At 35.2% G+C, this 25373-nt stretch overlaps 1 protein-coding gene across 1 annotated transcript; it reads right to left on the bottom strand.

The window, feature by feature from the left end:
* Positions 1-6420: 6420 nt before the first annotated feature.
* On the bottom strand, positions 6421-13028 carry LOC127075158 (ankyrin repeat-containing protein BDA1). The gene is made up of 2 exons (XM_051016611.1): positions 12299-13028; positions 6421-7374 (listed from the first exon to the last, which is right to left on the bottom strand). Exons 1-2 carry the CDS (start codon positions 12908-12910, stop codon positions 6667-6669), a joined length of 1320 nt encoding a protein of 439 aa, XP_050872568.1. The 5' UTR covers positions 12911-13028; the 3' UTR covers positions 6421-6666.
* Positions 13029-25373: the final 12345 nt, after the last annotated feature.

The following is a 25373-nucleotide window of genomic DNA, read 5'->3' as shown; positions in this document are numbered from 1 at the left end:
GCTTCCATTATAGTCTTGGTCTTATTCTGGTTTATTTTGATTCCTTTTTTGTGGACCACAAATCCTAAGAAATCCCCTGCCTGCACACACAAATCACATTTTAGAGGGTTCATTTTTAGACCATGTTTTCTCATCCTTTTAAAAGATAATCGAAGATGGCTTATATGGCTCTTCCCTTAAATAGACTTAACAACATTATCATCGATGTAAATTTGCATAAAAGTATTTATGAAATCCTGGAAGATAGAATTCATTTCTCTTTGGTATGTTGCCCCAGCATTCTATAAGCCAAAAGGCATCACCACCCATGCATAGAGGCCTAAGGCTCTAGGACATCAGAATGTTCTTTTTGGGACATCCTCTTTAGCAATGAATATCTGATTATATCTAGAATACCCATCGAGCATGCTAAGATACACATGGCCCGCGGCAGAATCGACTAGCATCTCTGCCACGAGCATTGAATATTCATCTTTTAGGGTTGTAGTGTTTAAATATCTAAAATCTATGCATACCCTCAAAGTATCATTTTTTTAATGACAGGTATAATATTGGCTAGCCATTCAACATCCCTGGCTGTACGAATGAAATTACAACGAAGAATCCTTTCGACCTTCTCTTTGATCTTGGAGAGAATTGCAGGTGCAACTCACCTTGGATTCTGCTTTATGGGCTTTTTCCCAGGCTTGATTGGCAACTTCAATTCGACCAGATCTTTGCTCAAACCAGGCATCTCATCGTAATCCCACGTTAAACAGTCCTTGAACTCCTTCAGCAACTGGATCACTTCGACATTGAGTTAAGGGTTGATATTGGCGCTAATGTAAGTTGGCTTTTTTGTCAACCCTTCTTCTAAGTCTATTTCCTCAAGTGGATATTGCGCCAACATCATGATATTTGTTTCCAGCGGATCCTTCTCGAATCCCAAAGGCTCTTCATCATAGATAGCGTCGAGCCTCTGGCTCTGATCTTCGTCCTGAACCTTATCAAGTGGTTCTGGATCAAAGTCCTTTCCAGGACTTTTTTGGTGAAATTCCTTGTTGGCTTTGACAACCATGTTTTTGACTTCAGCCTCCAATGATGATTGTTGTTTGTTTTCGGCTATGTAAGCCAAAATCCTTTTTAGTGCTTCGAACTCAGTAATCATCACCGAATTCTCTTCCCTCAACCTGTTAGGTTGACTTCTGGCGTTCCTATGTATCCAAAATCATCTTCTCCCACCACCTCTCTATCCCAATGAAAGCCATTGGTGGGGTGTAAATAAAAAGAGCACTACGCGTCATCGTCTGGAGTAAATGCAAAGCTAGCCGGGTCGCATGGAGCAATATTGGCTAAGTGTTTGTCGAACTAGCGCATGCCAACATGATTGATAGGAGTCTTGAAGTAGCCATGGTTTGCTTCTATGTTCTCCACAAGACCATCGGGGCGTCATATGATGATTCTTTGGTGCATGGAGGATGGTACAACTCCGACTCCATGTATCCATTCGCGTCCAAGTAGCAAGTTATAGTTGGCCTTTGTCTCCACAATCATAAACATTGTTGATCTGGTAACAGTTCCCATTGTTAACTCGACCTGGATTACTCCAAGGGTAGTACCCACCTTTCCTTAATAGTTGGAAAGCACCATTTTGTGGGGCTTGGCATCTGTATCATATTTTCCTATTTTACTCAACGTGTGATGTGGCATCAGATTCACCGTTGTGCCGCAATCGAACAAGATCTTATTAATCGGGACATCTTCGATCTTCCTAGTAATAAAAAGAGGCTTGAGATGACTCTTCATGGGCTCATATGGTATCTCGAAGAAATCATTTTGCTCCTCTACGCAACCATTGTCCATTACATAATAGCACACTGGTTTGTGAGGGGCCATTTTCCTTTCTGTGATTCTGTCAGTGTCTTCGACCTCTGTTATCTGGTCGAATTCTCTGGGTATCACTAATACCTCACCAACTAATATATCCAGTGAAGGCTCTGACCTAGAGTCGAATTCATCCGTTAGCATTTCGTCTTCGGCCATCATTCGATCATATTTCTCTTTGGCCGCCTCTGTCGGAGTGTTAAACTTTCCTTTTACAAGACTTATTTCCTTTTTTTCCTTCTTTCTGGCAGGCACATTGGTGCTGGATTCAACCTTTTCCTTTTCCTCAGCCTCCTTCTATGCTTTCCTCCTTCTCTGTTCCCTTATCCACTAGGACCTTGTCATGGGATTTTTCCCTTTGTAGTTTTCATATATGTGGGATATTTTTTTGGCATCCTGGAATTCCTTACGGTATGCCAATGACGAACCTCTATCTACTTTGAAGTTTTGCCATCTTCCCTAGCCACATTTTCTACCATCAACTGGCTTCACCCATTTTCCATTGGAAGCCTCGGTGTTGGGCTTGAAGGAGATGTGTTTGACAGCAGGACCCCTTCATTTTATTTTATCAAGCCTCATCAAAGTTCTGTTTGGATCAAAATACCTTCTTGGGTCTAAGGCCCTTCTAGGCTCAAAAGCCTGTTAATCCTTAGGGGCTCTCTGGCACCCTTGGTCTTTTTCCCTCGTGACTCCTTCGAGATTGTGAGTCGCTTGTTTGTCGAACACGACACTACATCGAAGGCATAGCATAACTTTTGATTTATTTTCTTTGGCATCTATGGAGGAAATCCATCAAAGTCTCCTCTTCTTTTGGGAAGGCTACTTTATTGTACTCTTCTTGTCTACACTCGTTGTCAACTTCCATGGAGGTTTCTTGGGAGATTTCGACCATGTTGACCTCCATGTCGACATCTTCAGTGATGCCTAAATTCTGGAATTCCAACTGAAGGCACTCATTAGCCTTATCAATTTGTTTGAAACTATCAGCAGTCTCTTTGGTTACTATCATCAAGTTGGAATCTTCAGTGACTCCGGTGTCAAAACCATCAATGGTTCCGTTGGTGGAGCTTTCAGCGGCTTCCTGAACAAAGTTCTTGAGGAATTCCTAGTCAAGGTGCTCAGAGACCCTAACCATGACATCTTTGTTGAAGAAGTCCTCTGTAACTTCGACCATGGTGACAGTGTGGTTGAAGTCATCAACAACTTCGACCATATTGACTTCATCTGGCTCTGTGTAGTGAGCATCAGCCACTTGCAGAGGGTCGGAGTCAATCTTCATTTGGCTTATGGGTTTGTCCCCGAATTTGAGTCTTCCTTCCTGAATAGCATTTTGGACAAGATCGATGAAAATAAAACATTGAGACGTTTTATGACCTAGAAACTTACAGTACTTACAAAACCCTTTTTATCTTTCTTTGTTCCAAAGGAGGCATTTTAGCACCAAGAGGCACTATCGTTTGGCCATCCTTAACTAACAAATCAAAGATTTCGTCACATTTTGTAACGTTGAATGTGTAAGTTTTCTTAGGAAAATTACCATTCTTTTCTGGTTCGATAGTGTTTTTCCCATTCGATGGGGCCAAGACCTTACAGAGTAAGGTGGCCCTTGTTTCAACTCATCAAGGTCGATATCATTTTCGTCGAAGTCTAAAGGCTCATTATTGGATCATGCGTCATCATTACTGAATTCGACGTAGGCCACTATTTTATTCTTATTTGCTATAGCCTTTTCTTCCTTTTAGCGTTCTAGCTGTCGAACCCTATTAGCCAGCTGGGCCATATCTCTTAAATACTGGGTGTCTAACTTTTTCCTGATAGAATAGTCAAGGCCCCCAGCGGCCGTTTCAACCAACTCGTGCTTTGGTACCTGTGTAAAACACCTAACTTTGAGCAATCAAAATCTATTTAGATAATCATCAATTGACTCAGTGAATTTTTGTTTAATACTGGCCAATTTCTTCAGACTTATCTTCGTTTTCTCCATGTAAAACTACTCATGGAACACTCTTTCTAACTGATTCCAAGTGTGGATCAAATTTTATGGCAAGGTTGTAAATCACGTGAAGGCATTCATTGTGAGAGAACTTGGGAAGTACTTTATCCTGAGGTTTTCGTTGTCCGAAATGTCTCATGTCTCTATTATATACGTAGCCACATGTTCGACAGAGGATTCAGTGGTATCCCTAGAAAACTTAGTAAATTAGGGAATTTTTGTTCTATGGGGTGTATCTGTCTGAAGGATATATTCTAACAAAGGTGGTGTATAATTTGGCCTTCGAAGGCCAAAATTCACCCTACTTCATGTCATAATACTTTCGAACATAGCTGTCAAATTATTATTTGCTACCATGCCATCATGTCGAATTTGCTGTATGACATTATCAGCATTTTGGTTTCTATTTACCATTAATATCCTTGGATCTCTCTCCCTAGGGATTTATGGTTCATCCCTAGGGGGTTTGATCTTACTCCCTAATTTACCATCTCTAGTGGCAGTTGGTTTTGTTGGATTTGTTTAATAATAGGGTCTTCCTCGAAGGTTACCCCTTGGTTTTCCCTTATCCCATCCCTTGGAGGGTGTCGATGGGGTTGTATCACACCCAAGAAGTCATCCATTCGCGTCATCTGCGTTGTCATCTGCTGATTCGATTGTGTCGTATTTTGAATCAAGGGATTCAATACGGTGGTACATGTTTGGGTAAGCATTTGGATCATATCATGGTTTCTTTTGTCCATCTGCTGCCTCCACACTGCTATGGAATTATTGGTAAGGTTAGGCATTTGTGTTTGGTATCCCAAGCCTAAAGATTGGTTATTTTGGCCCACGATAACCCCGAATCCTGACCCTTGTAATAGGGAGGTTATGTTAACCACTGGTTCTGAAAATGTCGAAGCAGCGTTATGTAAACTTGCCATTACTGAAGTTGGCATTCCATTAGGTTGTTCTCGACCACCAAAAGGCATAGAGAAACCGGGGGGGTACTAAAGGCCTGTTTGGAACATTCCCAATTGGTGGGGGGGGGGGGGTTAGGAGGTCCCCTTGGCCCAATGTAAGTTAAAATGGGTCCAGTGTGGGTAATAGAATATGTAGGCATCGAACTTGCCATAGATGATATCGGTTCAGACACGGGCATTGTGGTCGTGTTTGCTCTTGTCGAAGAAGAAGGGGGTGGTACATTATTGTTTGGATTTTGAGGATTTTGGTTATTCGACGCATTTGAATTCGCCATTATCCTTGATCTATCTTCGTTGTTTGTGGCTACTTTACCAATTCTTAATAACATACAACGACTTTTTCAAAAGGAAAAAAAAGATTAAACGACCAGAATTAGAATAAATGAAGAAAAACTCACTTTTTCAAATGTTAGCACTGTCCGACTGGGCGTGCCAATTTGTTTACCATGAAAATTGGTAAACAACCACTGATCTTCCAAATTACTATATTTGATTACTTACAGAATCGATCAGATTGATCCTAGGACATGTGCTAACTGCTTTTAATAGTGAATTCTAATGAACATAAACACTTCGACGATGTTCATACCAACAGTAATTCGTTAAAGGATTTAATGAAAATATAAAATGAAAGAGGGAAAAAAGAATGTTGTAAATCGAAAGTAAATGGAAGTAAAGATAAAACACCTCCTTTATTTGCATTTGAATCCCTCCTTTATTTGCATTTGAATCTCTCGTCGAACCACAATCGGTGATGTCTCTATCGAAAAACACCTTAAACTACTAAAAATATTTCGAAGTCCACGCAGCATCTTTACCATCGTACCAAGGCATCTTCGACTAGAACATCAAATGCATAGTTTTGTCAAAACATCTTCGTAGGAAACTTTATTCTCTTAATTTATATGGACGTCAAAATTGGGAGCTAACACACCAAAACTCAAACTTTTATCGGAAACTCAAAAAACTTACAAGAAATTGATGTTTTTGATGAAGTTGGATGATGTTACAGATGAAGATTGATGTTCCCTTGAGTTTTGTTGAACGAAACTTGATTTGGTATAGAGAAAAAATTTGAGAGAATATGTTTGAGTTGAGAGTTGACTACTCTATGAAATGAGGAAGGAGAAGAGTCTGACGCGACTTAACCTCCAAAATATTTTGGAGATGCATCTTCGAAATATTGTAATGTTAACTTGCCTTTAGATATGTCCGGAGATGCATCTTTGAAAACGGATGATATTTTTGAAATTACGCGTGGTGTATAAGAAACATATGAGATGCATAAAAAAAAAAAACTTCCTAATGTTGTAACCTTTAGAGTTTGTATTAAGAAAAATGCTTGAGTGCGTTATTCCTGTATAAAAATAAATACTAATTGCATCCTTTAGAATTGATAAAAATCATTCAGCCAATCAATTTTTTTATTTATCTTTTTGGCATATTGGATCTAGTTTCTAACATGCTAACAAATGCTATATATTGAAAATTTATCTTCATTATTCCTCGAAGATGATTAACTCTTTATTGCTGATCATCACACGACATACGGCATGTTGTTGAATAATCAATTTTCTTTCGAACAACTAATAGACTTTGAAATATGGCATTTGAATCACATTGAATGATAGAATCTTACAAGATGCATAATTAAAATATTGAATTCATTGAATCAAAAGTTGCTAAAATTGAACAAATATAATAAAAAGAGTGAAAATTTTAATTCGAGTTTAAAATATTAGTTGCCTATGAATTTGACCAACACTGGTTTGAGTTGTCGATAGCCTACCATCTATCTCCTACCCACAACCTTCATTCATGTTTCTTCCTATTACAACAATGGTTTAATTATGATCTACCCAACTTCTTTAGCATTATCCGTCGAAGTCCATAGTACACTATAATAGCCCAACAAGGCAATGCCACAAACATAATTGAAAACGAAACAATCTTAACAAAAATGGCATTAGCATGTGTAGGGGATGTCCTCACCATAGAAAATATATAGCAAAGGACAAACCAACCCACTGGACCAGACACTAGAACGCCTATTATCCCATTTGGGGTCAGAATAAATACTGCTATAGTTGATACAAAAAAGGAAAGCATATTCAGCAATGAATACACAAAGAATTCATTCCTTGACAAGACCGATTTCCCAGCATTTCCTGGATTAGAAACTCCACCAGTAATGTTCACATTAGTGTCACTAGCATTAACCTGATAAACTCCACCAGGGGGACTCAGTGCTGATTGATATGTGGCAGTTGCAACAAGAGTTGCAACTATCAACCAAGTGTTACGTTGCTCCTCTGATATATCACTCCTAATATTACGTTTCCAAATTAAGACGTTTTCAATAATCGTGGTCTTTGATCTTAGTTTTTGTGCATATGTTGGAGCATTGTTGATTTGTGAGTTCGATTTTGCTCCACCACTCAACAATATACTCCTTATATCTACATTGGCTGCCATGTCTAATGCAGTTTTGTTCTCCAAATTCTTTGCGTTCAAATTTATTCTAGTATTTAACATCAATCCAAGTGCCTCTTCTACCTAGTAATTATTGAAGAATTTTTTTTGTTAGAGATGATTCCTATTGTCAACTACAAAATCCTTATAAAATGAGTAGATAATTAACTATATAAGCGGAACTTTAATTTCTATATAAAATTGAAATGATATATATATATATATATATATATATATATATATATATATATATATATATATATATATATATATATATATATATATATATATATATATATATATATATATATATATATATATATATATATATATATATATATATATATATATATATATATATATAATTCAATATCAATCATTACTAATTTATTTATAATGTATTCTTAATAATCCCTCTCAAACCAGATCATATATATTATATGATCCGAACTTGTTAAAAAAATAATCCACTCGAGAATCCTTGAGGAACTTGGTGAATACATCATCCAATTGATCTTCAGACTTGACGAGCTCTGTGATTATTTTTCCCGGCAGTACCATGTCTCTTACATAGTGACAATCTATTTTTATGTGCTTGGTTCTTCATGAAAAACTAGATTGGACGCAATGTGGAGTGTCACTTGATTGTCGCATATGAGTTTTGTGGCCTGAAGGTCTCTTAACCTAAGTTCTGAGAGCAAATTCTTAAGCCATGCAAGTTCTGATGTCATAACACAGTTATCAGCTTCAGCACTAGATAATGCAATTGTGTTTTGTTTCTTACTCCTTTATGAGTTTTATTTCTGATAAGAACGTAATTTTCAGAAGTAGATCTTCTATCGGACGGTGATCCGACCCAGTCTCCATCTAAATAACAAGTGACTTTAACATCACCATTATCTTCATATAATAACTCTCTTCCTAATGCATTCTTTATATATCTGAGAATCCAAATAACTCAATTCCAATGACCATCGCAAGGAGTGTTCAGAAATTGGCTCATAATGCTCACTACAAATGTAATATTCAGTCTGGTGACTATAAGATAATTGAGTCTACCAAACAGACGTTAATATCTTATGGGGTCTTTCAATATCCCCCACGTGACATGGAAGAAGCTTGATGTCGGGATCCATAAGAGTATCAATAGGATGACATTCAAGCATACCAATTTCACAGAGAATGTTTAATGTATACTTACGTTTGTTAATTGCAATGCTTGATGAGGATTGTGCAACTTCAATACATAAGAAGTATCTGAGTGGTCCAAATCTTTTCTCTGAATTTTTTTGAAAAGATGGGTTTTTAGTCACGGGATATCCTATATATCGTCTCCAGTGATAAGAATGTTACAACATAGACCACGAGAAAGATGTGTTGACCGGTGGAGAAATAGGAAGAAAACAGAGGGATCTACTTCACATGTAGTCATACCAAAATATCTCAAAGCAAAGCTTAAGCGACCAAACCAAGCACGTGGGACTATTACAACCCATAAAGAGAATGACGAAGCCGACAGACAAGTCTAGATTTTCTAGGAATAGTAAAATCTGGAGGATGATCCATATACACTTCCTCCTCCAATTCTCCATTTAAAAAGGCATTTTAATGTCCAACTGGTGAAACGATCAATGATGAATAGAAGCCATTGCAAGAAAGAGATAGACTTAACTAATCTTGGCCACCGTAGAAAAAATGTCACTATAATCAAGACCAAATATTTGTATATATTATTTATCTACCAAACATGCTTTGAAACAATTGATCTGACCATTTGGTCCAACTTTCATTGTGTAAACCCATCGACACCCCATTGTAGTTTTGTATAGAGGTAAAGTAACAATGTTCCAATTGTTATTTGAATGGAATCCAACCATTTCTTCCATCATCTCCTAACGCCAATTGGATTAGTCATAGCTTCAACTGTAGACTTGGTAATAGACATAGAATCCAAAGAAAACACAAAAGAGACATAGGAATTATAGAGACAATCATAATTTCAAATACAAGCATATTTAGGATTAGGATGATGAGATTGAATACCTTTTTGTAATGTTATTGGAATGTCAATTTTTGGTGACATAACTGGAGGAGTAGTTGGAGCAGGAGATGATGTTGGTGGATCAATGCCATCTCTAACCTCTAATGGAAGGGGTTTCTATCGCTTGTAGACTTGTAATGGAGGTGTAATAGGTGTGGGGATAATAGAAGCGATATCTCGAACATTTGAAGTACAATTCTCATAGGGTGATACAGAGGCAAATAAGAATGGGGAACTCGTAAAGTATCGTTGAAGTTGGGGACATAAACAATGAAATTCTTTTTGTATATGTGATTAGCCTAGAAAAACATATTTGAGAGATTTGGCATAAAGTTTGTCTTTATCTGGACTGAGGTCATGAACAAAGCATGTGCAACAAAAGACGCGGAGAGGAATGGGGTAAAGGTCATATTGCAGATTCAAGATAATGTATGGAATATGATCTTGAATGACTGATGAAGGAATTCAGTTGATAAGGTGACAGGATGTAAGGAGAGCATCACCCAAAAAACGAGAAGGTACATTGTGTTGAAGTAAAAGAGTTCATTTGGTTTCAACTAAAAGACTAACTTTCCATTTAAAGACACCGTTTTGTTGTGGTGTATGAGCACATGATGATTGGTGAATAATTCCCAATGATGTTAAAAAAAATTGAAACTGGGATGACATATATTCATGAGCATTATCAGTGCGTAAAATTTTAATGAAACTGTCAAACTGGTTTTTAATTTCAGCATAAAACTCGTGGAATATATGAAAAACATCTGGAATATTTTTCATTAGAAATAACCAAGTACATCGTGAGAAATCATCGATGAAAGTTACAAAGTAATAATATCCTAAAGTTGACTTGACGTGAACATGACCCTAAATATCATAATGAACTAAAGCAAAAGATGAGTGAACACTTTTATCTACTCGTTGACAATAAATGTTACGAGTATGTTTACCTAACTAACACAACTGACACTCAAATGACGAAAGCTTAGAAAAACTAGGAACTAAAAGACACATTTTATTAAATAGGGTGACCCAAAATGTTGATGTGCAGGGTCTTAAGAAGCAATAGAAGCACATGCCACCGGTGGAGATAAATGATATAATCCTCTGAACTCACTCCCTGCTCCAATCGTCCGTTCTATACGTCGATCCTGCACATAAATAGAATTGTCACTAAAAAGGACTGAGAAATGAAGAGTACGAGTGAGCTTGTTAATAAATATTAGATTAAAAAGACAACCGGGAATGTAAAGGACATAGTCTAAAGACAAGTTTGGAAGTGGGTGTGCATATCCAATGCCTTGAACTTTGATTTTAGAGTCATCCTCCATAGTGACAGAAGGCAAAGAATCATAATAAGACAAGTGAGATAAAAGAGATTTATTTCCAGTCATATGATCAAAGGCACCAGAGTCAAGGATCCAAGGACTCAGGGATGATGTAGAGACAAAGGCTACATGATTACCAGACTGAGACACAATGGAAGATAATGATGGTTGATGAGATGCTTTGAATTGAAGGAAATCATTGTAATCAGCGGTCGAAATAGTAACGTCTTTAGTGATAGTCATTTGAGCAACGACAGCGACTCGTGGTTGTCGTTATTGTTCTCTTGCCTTTGTATGACATTCAGCTTTAATATGACCATAACGATTGCAATAGTTACAATGAATAATATGGCATTGACCACCATGTCACGCGGTTTGTCCACCACGACCATTGTAGTGGGAAGCAAGACTAGATGATCCAGTATGAGATGGAATAGAAATTGGTCCAAATGCATGAGGTGTAGTCAAGCGCGACAGTTTTTCCCTAACTATTTCATATTTAGGGACAATGGATCCTGATAAAATCTTGTTATAAACGAAATCAAGTTTTGATGGTAGTCTAACAAGTGCCATGATCATGAAATACTTACTGCGTTGTTCAACATGAGTTGTTGCATCTTATGTAAAAGGTATTAGGGTTGTGAAGTTTTCTTTCAATGCATTAACCTTACTCAGATAGGCTGGCATATCCATATTCTCCAATTTCAAAGAGTTAAATTTTAGGATGACACTGTAAAGATTATGGACATCGCTACAGAATACTTTCTTAGTCTTTTCCCGAACTTCATAGCAAGAGGTAATGGTTTGGTATTGTGCATGGAGATTAGTTGATATGGAAAATCAAAACACAGTGCATAGAGAAACATCGATTGTTTCCACTTATCGTGTTTGGTGGCATGAATATTATCTAATTTTATGGTTAAATTATCTTCATATCCTTGACCGTGAAACCACATTTTGACAGCAGATCATCCCATATGTTGTAGTTGGATGTTCTGGTTAGTTTCTCACAGAGATAAGCAGAACCTTAGTAAATGTGACGGAATCAGTGTCTCCCATGAGAGTTGATGGCTTGAAACGAAAAAATGGGTACAAATCAGGAAAGAGGCCGGATGGAATCGCCGACGATGGAAATTGCGACGGAGAGGGCCGTCGAACGTGTTGTCATGCGCATATGGAATGGTGGCGCGTTAGGAAAAGTCGTGTGGGATGGCGGGCGACAGTGAGATTTTAGGGACGAGTCAATCTAAAAGAGGCGATTCCGACAATATAGGTATCTCACTGGAAGGTCGACGGGAGCGGTGACTCTAATGGCGACAGAATCGATTGTGACCAAAAAAGCAGAAAAGAAAAGAAAAAAATTATGGAAGATAGTAGATCAACCAACTATAGATATGATGTTATAATTATGTTTCTATGGGTTAAATATGATAACACATACTTTATATTTATATGTAAATATCTTCATGACTAATTGAATATCTAACGGATTATCAACAAATATGAAAGTGTTAAAAAAATGTACGTATTTAGAGACAACACAAAAGGAGAAAAAGTATTTGTTTATTAGAAGAAAAAAAATCAACAATATAAGCTCACAATTGATAAAAGCAACTTTGAGATGATGACAAAAGGTTACCTGTGGCTCCAAATCCCTTTGCACCAAAATGTGCAAAATGGTGTTGTCAGCCTCATCCTTTCGATTTAGTATTTTATATTCTAACCTCCTTGCACCTCTCTTGGTATTTTCTCTAAGAAAGTAAACAAGAAGATAAAGAGCCTCGTAGTTGTTGTTTTTCACAGCAATATGCAGTGCAGTTTCACCTCTCACAGTCACATCTTCAATAGAATCTGGACAAACAGCCATGAATTCTGCTAAAAGGTCAACTTCACCAATTTGACTTGCAAAATGAAGAGGAGTTAAACCTTCTCTTCCTTTAATTCTAACAAGATCTTTATTCATGTCAACAAATCGAGACACCGTTCTCTTTTGGCCGTTTTGCATTGCTAGATGAATGGGGCTGAAGCCTTGTGGGTTTAGCTTCCAAGCCAATGAAGGTTTCAAATTCATAACCTCAATGGAAAACTGGATATGGCCCCTAGATGCGGCGATATGCAAAGGAGTTTCGACAAACTGTTTGGAGTCTATATTCTCCAAAATGGACGAATCAGTTTGAATTACTGCATAGAGGAGGTCTATATTACCTGCTTCAGCAGCATCCGTAAGTTTATCAAGATTGGTTGTGCTCATGTTTGAAACTGCAACTCTTCCACATGGACAATTTTCAGCAGCTGTATTGCAACTAATACGTCCCTTTCTTTTTTATTATTACACTTCATTTCTTGGTGTCAACTATTCACATGCCATGACTCTTATTCCCACACTTTTTTTTAATTGATTGACTTGGTGTCAATTATTAACATGTCAATGTCTCTTGTTCCCACACTTTTTTTTGTTATTGGGCCAGTTTACTTATCAACAACCTTTTGTGAAAAGAATTAGTGATTTTCACACTTTTGGTCTTTAGAGATCTTTGCTCACCAAAACACTTCACTTTCCTAAATCAGTATTGTATAAAAAATGCACAAAATCCATAAATTCATATATATATATATATATATATATATATATATATATATATATATATATATATATATATATATATATATATATATATATTTATTAGTATAAAATTAATTCTTTTAATGACAAATTAATTTAATAATTAATTGATGAAAAAACAACCAGAGTACAAAAGATAGGTTATGAAATAACATAAGATATGTCAAACTAAATGCCAAAGAAAAAAATAAAAATACAATAACAACACATGAAGAATCCAAAATAAAAAGGCTCCAAACAATCTTGCAAAAATAAAATTCAAAGAAATAAAAATCTCATCCCATAAAATTCAGACTAGATCTCAAATCATCATAACCATCTTTTGACATTAAAATCTACCAAAATAAGGATTAAAAGTCACAAACCAAAACCAAGTTTAAGATTAAGACAAAACATTGATCATACAAGTTTATGACAAATTCACTTCGAAGGGCCTAACCTAAGATAACTATTTACTCTTGATAAATATATTCATAAAAAAAATGATAAATGACATTACAATTGAAGTGGTTTGACTCTAAGAGTTAAATCATCAATCTCATATCTCTGCCTCCAAAATTAACCTTTTTGCAACAAAATATTGGAAACTAACATTTGAAAATGTTTTCCCTTAGATAGAAAAATTACGAATCCAGCACATTGCGCCGCACCATGCATCAAGTGCACCAAGTTCCCCAACCTTTCTTGACTTAGTGCACATCAAAATCTTGTAACGTGTCGTGTTGGGTAGTTTGATGGCACGCAATATTTCGATTTTTTTAAAATTAATTATTTTTTTTAAGAATAATACGAAAATAATCACAAGTTCAAAGTATTTATCAATATAACTACTTTATTTTTTAAAATGAATCAATATATCATTTGCTATGTCACATGCATTGATTAATTTGTATTCATGTGTCACTGCAATTGACGCATGCATATAAAATATAAGAGAAATGTAAGAGCATTTGCCACTGCAATTGTACTTATGCGCCATTACTCTTTATTTTTTAACATGCATGCGTCAATTGCAGTGACACATGCTCCTACATTTTACATGCATGCGCCAATTACAGTGGCGCATGCTCCTACATTTGACATGTTTTTAAATGCATGTGCCAATTGCAGTGGTGCATGCTCCTATATTTTACATGCATGCGTCAATTGCAATGGTGCATGCTCTCACAAACATAGTTAGTTTGATAAATAAATTGAAAAATGATTATTTTGGTATATAATTTGAAAAAATTAATTATTTAAAAAAATCAAATATTTCTCATAGTTCTTAAGAGATTTTTCCTGAAATAAACTTAAAGAAATTAGCTAATTTTTTCATAATTCTTATTTTATTCTTTTATTTTTCTTTATCCGATTCCACACATGTCACATCCACGACCATAAAAATAAATTAATAGAATTTGTATAATTAGAATGATATTAAATGGAACAAAACTTTTATACATTATTTGAATCTTGACATGTGTTGTTTTGTTTCTTACAAAATAAATTCGAACATATTTCTAAAATTTTAATAAAAAAGATCTAACAAAGTCTAGTATGATTGGGTATCATCATGAATCAAACAATTATGTACAGGATAGGCGCATCGCGAAAAATACAGAGTTGTTATCGAACTTTATTTATTCTAAAGAAAAGGGAGAATATCGATAAAAAGAAAATGATCGTCGCAACAAAATTCGGGTTGGAGAGTCGATTATGTAAGAAAAAGATATTAGCACATTTCACATTTGTTGTACTCAAAGGAACCGTTTTGATTGTTTTGTGCTGATGAGTGCTATTATCTAAAGGTTATTTGCGATTGATTTTAATTAAAGGGAAAAAAATAAGTTTTTAATTAATGTGCTCGCCAAGATATCGAAATTATGTGCCTACGTATTTCCATAGTGCAATGAAAAAATCAGGGGCTCATAGTTCGTGGGATAGAAAATAAGTATTTGTTGGTTGTTTTTACTGAACGATGTTAACGTTCGCGTTATAGAAGTTAAATGTTGCTTATATACACGCGTGTGGGAGATTTAAGTGTTGTTTGTATTGTAGTAGAAGGGAAATAACATGTCCTTTATGAGAATCTTTTGAATGCCCTAAGGCAAGAAAATTGAATTTGATTGGTTGTGATTGATTTTAAGTGGGAGACAAGTATCGTACCACAAGTTAGGTAAGGCCGACAATCTATGTACTCTTGAGCTGAAAGGACAAGTGCATCCTGACCTCTCTTTTTCATCCCAAAAGTTTTTGTTTATGAAATTTGTAAGACGGGTTTAATCGTTGGTACTAAGAGAGAGACAAGCATCTAACCATAAGCTAAGTACGATCGGAAATCAGAATACTCGGAAGTTGAAAGGACAAATGCATCATGACCTCTCTTTTTCATCCCATGAGGACCGAATTAAACTCGTTTATATTTAAGTGTTTTGAATGGAAGACAAGTATTGGCCCACAAGCTAAGCATGACCGACAATCCAAGTACTTTAGAAATGGTGTGGACAAGTACGTACTCCCCATCCTTTTTCACCTGGTTTATTGTAAAAAAATGTTTTTGAAAATAACTTGACGTTAAATCAAGCACTACTACGGAAAAAACATATAATGACGGTTGTGAAACACATATAATGATGGTTGTACATTCATTGTTAGGTAGCGTGTGGTTGTGTTATGGTGATTTCCACAACGGCCGATAGACCGTGATTATAAGTTAGGTAGAGTGTTACTTATAATAACGGTTTATTCAATCAACAGTTGTGAAATAATTTATCGATCCTTGGTTCGAATCCCAGACTCGCCATTCTTGCCTTTTATTATTCTAGATAGAACGCTCTATTTATAAAAAATGTTAGGTTAAAAACCGTTATGATATAATTTATTATATATATATATATATATATATATATATATATATATATATATATATATATATATATATATATATATATATATATATATATATATATATATATATATATATATATATATATATATATATATATATATATATATATATATATTTCAATTTTACAGTATTCTCAAATTTTATATCAAAATCAAAATGACACAAAACAACATACAATATACACATCATTATAATAAATAATACTATCTTATTGTCTTGGTGTCTTGTCTCTTGGTCTCTCGACTTTAAACACCTATAATTTCAAATGATAATAGTTGTGAGTGAATAACCTTAGAAATTATAACTTACAATAAATTATGAATGAAGAATATAAAATGCTTGTTATTTTTCCAATAGTCCTTCTTGATGTTCTTCATATGAAGTAAGCACTTGTGTTATTTAAGAACAAGAAATTGTTATAACAAGAATTTGATTCTGCAATGTATCACTAAGTTTTGATGATAACAAATAATTAAACAATTTGGTGCCCTAACAGTTTTCTTAAGTGTGCGGGATTCTAAGTTGAAATGACTCTGATAAGTCACCTTCTGATTCTTAAGAAACTAATATTTGGCATCTGAAGTAGTCCAGAAGCGCTGACCCAGCACAAAGAGAAATCACATCTAACTCTGAACAGAATTCATCTGAGGAGCAATCACCTGACGAATACGACTATGAAGTTCAAGCTCTGATGATCTGATTATGATAACTCTATCTAAAGACTCTGCAAAGATATATATGAAGACTCTAACTCTGAAGACTCTGATCATGCTCACCTCACTCTGACACATGCTCAAAAACACGCCATCAGATGTCAACTGGTCAAGAACTTAAGCTGGAAACATTCAAATTGTAGTACAATCCTTTTAAGCAAACATTTTATTATGCTCCTAGTCTGCTATAGAAAGGACAAGGAATTTACTACATTTGTCTCCTACAGCTGGCACGAAATCTTTATAGATTTCCCTCCAACGGTATTATCTCAAGTACTACATAAGGGTATTTTCACAACTTACCAAAATACAACAACTTTGATACAACAACTTTATCATACAATTTTCACCACTCTTATGAAGAACAACTCAAGCTATGCATACCACCCTTCAACCTGAAACCACTATGGATCCTTGATGTAGAGTCGAGTGCTTTATTGTTGATCAAACGTTGTTCATAACTGGATGACCATAAAGACAGTTGATGGGTACTCCACGAAGCATGCTGAGGGACATAGGTGACCTAGATGGAATTTGCTCATTCTGCATAACAGGATAAATGTCTAAGGGCCCAATATTGAAATGGACAAGGATGACATGGTCTATGCTTTGTGTTCAATATAGACATAAGGGCAAAAGGGTAATTGTACACATAAGTATTATCACAAAAGGATTTGTCATATCACATGACATTTTCGTGTCTTGGGTAGCAGCGATGTGTTGCTAGATACCTCTCACTGTTTATTATGTTAAATACGTGATTTAATATAATTGTCAATGTCGCGAAAACATACAGGCTCACACACACAAAAGGATGGATTGATGAGAGATAGAGTAAATAAGGAACACCATAAGGTACGATGCACTTAAGTGAATTGTAGAACATCGTAAGGTACAGTGCATTTAAGTAGAATACAAAATATGGTAAGATACCACACACTTAAGTGAATTTTGGTATATCAAAAGATATGGGCCACATAAATTTAAGTTGGCTTTTTAGTTTGCAGCCCACACAAGTGGTTCTATTAATAGAACCCTTGTGGAGAAGTATTTCATTAGATGAAATTTTGTTTCTCTCTCTCTCTCTCTCTCTCTCTCACACACACACACACACACACACAGACACACACACACACACTCAAAGCCTTCATTCATAGCAGCTAGCACTGAGACTGAAGGAATTCGTTCGTGTGGACTGAGTAGAGGCATTGTCACCATTCAAAGTTCGTGATCACTCCTTAGATCTACATTAAAGGTTTCAATTGCCATAAGAGGTAACAATTTATATCACTAATCATGCCCATTCATAAGGATCACTAAAGGAGAAAATTTTAATTTCTGCTGCGTTTTGGATCACAATTCTCCTTCAAATGCTTGATGTGAGTTCCACCCTGGAGCGCCCGGATACATAATTGAGAATTGCAAAGTTCTGAAGTATAAAGTACAAGACCTGGTTGATTTGAAAGCTATCACTTTCACGCCCAATGGTCCAAATTTGAACAAGAATCACATGCCTACGCACGCGAGACCTTTTGTAAGTGTCGTAGAATCACCTACATGATAGAGCATAGTGAAAGAGGCATATAAATAAAGAATCCATTGGCAGTAGTCAAGGAACAACTGTTGAAACATGATGTGTTCCCAGGGTGTCAAGCTGATTGTAAACAATGTATTTTGAATCCTGAAGCATGTGATAAGATGAGACTCGGTATTCAAAACCTGGTGGATCAAGGAGCCATCCAATTTGAACAAGTTTCAACTGATGAAGATGTCACTACCTTGGAAATACCATATTACCAAGCCTAGATACAAGTACCGGAAAACCCGGTAACCCCCTTGGTAATCAGTGTACCATCTCTTCTCCCCTATAAAAGCACAAAGGCTTTTCCTTAGAATTATTATTCCACAATCTAGATACAGGGGAAAAATAAGGAGAATAAACCACTTGTGATTAAAGAACTAGTTGTTACCAACATCTCCAGAATGGGAAGCATGACTCTAAATGGTCAAGTATTCGCACCTACACAACTACAAAGGGAGAATAGTAATGGAACCTTAACCAAAACAAAAGGGAAACATGTTGTCAACGCCAACCAAGAGAAACACCCCTCATAATGTATCTTCCTCAGAAGAGGTTGAAGAACTCCTCTGGATTCTAAAGAAAAACGACTATAAAGTGGTTAACCAGCTCAGCCAAACACAATCGAAGATATCCATCTTGTCCTTACTATTATATTCAAAGGCACATTGGAAAGCACTAATGAAATTCTTGGGTGCAACCCACGTTCCTCTAGAAATAATTGTGAATCAATTTGAGGGAGTAATAGGTAACATCACAGTGGGAAACTGCATAGGGTTCGGTAATAATGAATTACCACCTAAGGGGAGGACTCACAATAAGGAATTGCATATTTCCATTGAGTGTGTGGACATCGTCCTGTCCAGAGTATTGCTTGACACAGGATCATCCTTGAATGTCTTACCTAAAACTGCCTTGGCAAAATTGACGATAGAATGACTACTAATAAAGCCCAACACCCTACTGACCGGGCAGCAGAAGCCCCGGCTAACTCTGCATAGTGTCATCAGTCGCCAAAATTTAATTTGGTTTATTTAATTAACATAATTTATATTAATAATAATATTGTGTTTATTATTATTGTCTTATGGTGATCAGTTGTGGCCTTAGTTTTCTTTTATTTTATTTTGGGGATTTTAAAATACGACATGCGTGTCGTGCCTCTCTTTTAATCTCTTAATGTAACTTCTTTTCTCATCTCACTCCCTCGTATGTAAAACAAGTTTCTTTTATGTAATGTAATGTTATGAAGAAAGAGAAGAATACAATATCAAAGGAGGACAACCTTGAAGATTTTTCTTGGAGAAGCTTAGATCGTTATTAGGTTAGCTTGGATCCTCTCATTGGCTTGGGAGAACAATTGCAATAACTGTTTCCTTTTGTATGTATGTTGATGCATGTGAATGTATGTTGATGCATGTGAGAGACGATTTATATGATAAATAAGTCGGTGAGATCAAAATAATTGCACTTTCCCTCAAATTAAATATTAACTTTATGATTTCCGAGTTTTAGCACTCATCAAGACTAGTATCGAATAATGTAGGTTTCTCCTACGCGATGTGCATGTTCTATATTAGTAAGGTGTGATCGGATAATTGTAATATTCAATTGCTAAAACAATGGGTCAAACTTAACTAAGCAAATTATAATAAGATTATATGCGTTTAGAAGAAAGAGTTGGAAATGATCCATATGATGGATTGGAATAAGAAGTTATTCACCCAACTAAAATATTCGAGAGTTGTATTAGATACAATTGGAAGGAATTCCTACCTAAATAACCTAGTTTTGTGTAATCTTCCTATGCGGACTTAAAACAAAGTGAAATGTGGATCTCTACCCACTAGAAAATCTTCCAACGAGATTTTCCGAATCAAATGGTGAGGGTCATTTGTTTTGAGTAAAATAGTTGGAGCATATTTAATTAAAGGCCTAATTAAATATATTATTTTTAATGATACTTATATTTTCATATTTTTCATGTAGATTACCATGACAACAAACACCTCTAACAACATTTTACGGTCAATCATTAATAAGGAAAAATTGTCTGGGACAAATTTTCGGGATTGACACCGAAATCTGAGGATTGTCCTCAAGCATGATAGAAAGTTGTATGTCTTAGAGAAACTTGTTCCTGAAGAGGAACCTCCTAGTTTTGCACCTAAGGCACAAAGAAATGCTTATAAGAAGAATGTCGATGATGCCAATGAAACTGCTTGCCTCATGCTAGCTACCATGAACCCGTAGTTGCAAAAGCAACATAGGAACATGGCAGCGTTCGATATGATCGGACACCTGAAGATGCTCTATCCAAAGCAGGAAAGACATGAAAGGTTTGGAGTTTCAAAATCCCTTTTTCAAGGCATGTTAGCTGAGGGAGCCCTTGTAGGTCCCTATGTGCTCAATATGATTAGGTATGTGGAGAACCTTGAGAGGTTGGATGATCGGTGCATTTTGATACACCTTCTTCTACTATTGTACTTAGGAAAATCTATAGTTTTTTATATTATTTTTATTATTTTAGTGTGTTTTAATATTTAAGTTTATTTTTGACTTTATTTTATTTTCGTACTATATTTTCAGCATAAATAGTTATTTGATATCTTGTCACTATTCAGATCATAACTTGGGTTATAGGAGTCGGATTGACGCGTTCTAATATGCGTTGGAAAGCTAAGAGAAAGAACTACAAGTTTTATGTTGAAGTCAAAAGTAGATTAGGAATGAAGAAGGGTAGAATAATTCGTTAAAGTTTCAGACTTAATTAAAATAGTTAGTTTGGGCCGGTTTTTGTAATTTTCGGGTCGGATCCCATAAGGGCCCGAATTTCCCTTTTATTATATTAGGTATTTCACTACTACATAAGTCCTAATTCTGAATTTTGATGATACAATATTGCTTAGAAGATTTCATGGAGAGCTAATTCCTAGAGAGATGATCTGTTGTATTCGAATTCCACTTTGAGGTTTTTATTAATTTCAGTTTAGTTTCAGTTTAATTTCAGTTTCTTTTCAATTCTTCCTATAAACTCGTTTGCTTAATTCAATTACTTTAATTTGCTTAATTTTATTGTTTCTTATAGGATAGATTTTATTAAATTTGATTGTTTGTATGATCCTTAACTATAATCACGTTAGTGTAGCTTTTTCGTTATGGTGTTTGATTATGTCGCGTTTGTTTAATTCGCGTCTGCTTAAATCCGTTTGCTTAATTCGGAAATTAGGAACATACATCATATAATACTAATTTGTGCTTGTCAGTGGGTATTGTAATCGAATGGGATTGAATCCGCTAGGGAATTAAAATTATAAGAATCGATGATAAGTCGGAAATCGATACAATAGATTAACTTATTTATCAATTTTGCATTTACCTTCAATCATCTTAGATTTAAGTTTTGAACCTTAAAAACCCCATTCTTTTTATTCGTTTGGTTATAATATTCAAGAGTCTTTGTGATACGATATTCGAGTGTCGCTTCCGTTTTACTACATTTTTTAACTCATTTTTGACTCGTGTGCGACATCGAATCAAATTAGCGTCGTTGTCGGGGACTCTTGTAGATTTTAAACATTATTATAATCTAACCATTATTATAGTCATAGGTATTATGTTTTAGCATTTTTTCCCTAATTTTCTTGCGTTATGATCTTTTTGCGTTTTAGGATTTAAAAAAAATCTGTTTTTTTAAGAAAATCGTCTCAAATTATTCCGATTCTTTGTCGATTAACTAGGAAAAAATCAAGGATCAAAACCCTCTTTTTAGGGACTAAATAGTGGAAGCCATCCTAAAAACCCGAAATTCCTTATTTTTCTATTTTTTATGATTTATTTTCTGTTTTGATACTTTTAGAAAATTCCGAAAAAATTCTCAAAATTTTTAATTGACGTTATTAGATTAATTTTCGTATTTTTTCATTTTTTTCTTTTTATTTTAATAGTTTTTTTTCGTATTTCAATTGTTTTTTTTTAATATGGACATTGTCGATATTTTCCTATTTGTTGCTGCATTGTTGAACTAGTTGTCTTTTCTCATTGTTTGTTGATTTTTTTTTCTATTGAGTTTAAGATGGATGACCAAAGAACTCTGAGAGAACTTGTTGCCCCTGATGTTGATTATAATGCTTTGTGTATTGAATATCCTGTTGCTGCCAAATCCTTGATTGAGAACATGTCACTTAACTCCCAACAGTTCACAATAAGGGATAATTTTATGGTCCAAGCAAAAGATGTGAATGGGATTCAAGTTTCTTCTTCCAACAAGGCTCTAGAAACCAGAATTGATGAACTTACTTCATTAGTGAAACAATTGATATTACCCCTTCCACCACCACCACCATATAACCCTTCACAAGTAACCACCTATTCACCTTCTGAACCTTCACTAGAGGAACTTGTCAAGCAAATGGTTATAAACAGTCTTCAATTTCAGCAGCGAACAGATTATAGTATTCAGACTTTGCAAACACAAATTAGACAACTTGCCACTTCAATGAGTGACATGCAACAAGCTCAAGGATCAACCCAACTACATGCCCAAACAGTAGTTAATCCAAAAGGCTCTAACGTGAGGGCAATTTCCTTGAGATCCGAAAAAGTTAATGAACCAACCCTAGAAAAAAATATAAAAATTATTAGTGTAACACCTGAAAATAAACCTGAACCTTCTATTGTTGTTGAGGTTGAAAAAAAGTATGTATCACCAATCCCTTTCCCACAAAGAGTACTGAAAAATAAGAAGATTGACGAGGAAGAGCATTCTGTTTTTCAATTAGAGTTGCTTTCTGAAGTTGTTGATGAAGCTTATTCTGATTTGTTTTCAGCTGATTTTCCAACTTTATCTGGTTTTGATGATATTTACTCATGTGATGATTGTACTAACACAAACCTTTGTGTTGTTTGTGCTGAGATTGATGTTGTCTTGCAAGGTGACAGTGTAAATGAAGTTGTTTATGTAGCTGAAGCTCTTGAGATTCCGGCTGCCCCAAACATACCATCCATTGCACAACCATATTCTGTAGAGCCTAAACCACTTCCCGAGGATTCATATTATTTATCAAAGCTTCAACTTAAGCAGAAACATAAGAAGGGAATTGGATGGACCTTGGCTGACACTCGTGATATTAGCCATTCCATATATATGCATAGGATCTCACTTAAAGATGAAATAAAGGTAGTGAGGCAGCCCCGTAATCCTTTGATTCTTGATATTGTGAAAAAGGAGATCACTTTCACGCGCCCATTCAACATTTTTACTTGTCAAAGATTCTTCTTTGATCTTGGAATACAAGGCGAATGCACTAATCAAAATTTCAAGGTCAATGGACACTACCCAAAGCTACTACGTGAGAACCCGACTTTGGAAGAAGAGACTGCAGAAGAGCTCTCTTTGGGAAAGGCTGCTTATGCAATCACTTATCCGCCTTGACTTCTCAAGTGTTTTCTTTCCTTTCTCTCACTCTTATTTTATATTTATACTATTTCATTGAGGACAATGTATGTTTTAAGTGTGGGGGAGGGAACCATTTATTTGTTTTCTTTTCTTTGTTTTTTCTCTGTTTTGGTTTTGGTTTTGGTTTGCTTTCTTAAAAAAAAATTGCATATTTTTTCCTTTGGTTTTTGAGTTACAATTATGAGTATTTTTCTTGGTTCTCTTGACTAAAGTCTTGTGGTGTGATGTGAAAAATTTGTTGTGCATTTTTAGTATGATAGGAATGACTAAACTCCAAATTGTACATCATTTGTGGTAGATCAATTAACCTTGTGAGATTTTGAGCCTTATATGGATAACATATAAAAATCCATCTCTTTCTTTCTTGTGTGGTTCACTCATGTCTGTTAGTCTCTAGAACTTGAATTGACTCTTGTTGATGTTGTTGTTTACTTGTGCACACTGATATGATAAAGACAATTTTGTTTTTTGTTTTTAGCCAGTTAGCCAATAAGCCAACCCTGAAATAATATCATCCCTTGTTTGAAACCCCCTTGAGCCTATTATCTTTTTTTTGTTTAAAACTCATTACAAACCGAGAAGTGAAAAACAATGTTATATCACCCTATTCAAAGGGTTGAAAGAGTCTTGTTTGGAGTTGTGTGGGGTTGAATAATTATGTTTGCAATATTTTAGAAGTTGGTAGAAAAAGAAAAGAAAAATAGAAAAAGAAAATAGAAACGAAAAAAAAATGAATGAAAAAAATAGAAGGATATATACATGTCAAGACATACTCCTTATGAAAAAGAAAAAAAGAAGAAGAAAAAAGAGAAAGGAGAAAAAACTTTGAACGAAAACAGTTAATATAGAGTTATTGAAGTGAATGAAATATTTTATAAATTCAACTCCCGCAGTTTCTTTCAAGTCTCTTTCGTCTCTTTGAATTTTAGCCTAGTACCCCTTAGGATTTATCTCACCCTTACCTTGGCCACATTACAACCAAATAAAAGTCCTTTTGATCTTTGTGTGCATGTATTTCAATTGTGGATGTTAGAGTCTTTTCAAACTTATGGTAGTACTAACTTTCATGTAGTGCTTTGAGTGTAAACAATTAACTTAAATACTTGAGAGTTGAATGAAATTTATCCTGTGAGGATCTTACTACTTTTGGATGTACTCTTTGGTAATCTGTTTTCCTATCTTTTTTTAATGTCACAAAAAGTTGCTCACTAACATCATATTCTTGAAGTTTAGACATAGAATTCTACTTGTACCTTGTATCTTGATAACCTGTGGAATTGCATATTTTGTTTGTTCTTGTTTTTTCTGTTTTGAAATTTAAATTTATAATTTTGCTCGGAGTGCAAAAGTTCAAGTGTGGGGGAATTTGATCGGTGCATTTTGATACACATTATTCTACTATTGTACTTAGACAAATCTATAGTTTTTTATATTATTTTTATTATTTTAGT

Source organism: Lathyrus oleraceus, chromosome 4, assembly GCF_024323335.1.
Source record: "Lathyrus oleraceus cultivar Zhongwan6 chromosome 4, CAAS_Psat_ZW6_1.0, whole genome shotgun sequence".
Taxonomy (NCBI): domain Eukaryota; kingdom Viridiplantae; phylum Streptophyta; class Magnoliopsida; order Fabales; family Fabaceae; genus Lathyrus; species Lathyrus oleraceus.
Note: the sequence above shows the minus strand (reverse complement) of the source record. Positions and strands in the feature narration are given on the sequence as shown.

Coding starts and splice junctions, on each gene's coding strand:
- LOC127075158 (XM_051016611.1), bottom strand. CDS start 12,910: ATGAGCACAACCAATCTTGATAAACTTACGGATGCTGCTGAAGCAGGT. Junction 7,375..12,298: donor AAAGGGATTTGGAGCCACAG/GTAACCTTTTGT, acceptor AATAATTACTAG/GTAGAAGAGGCACTTGGATT.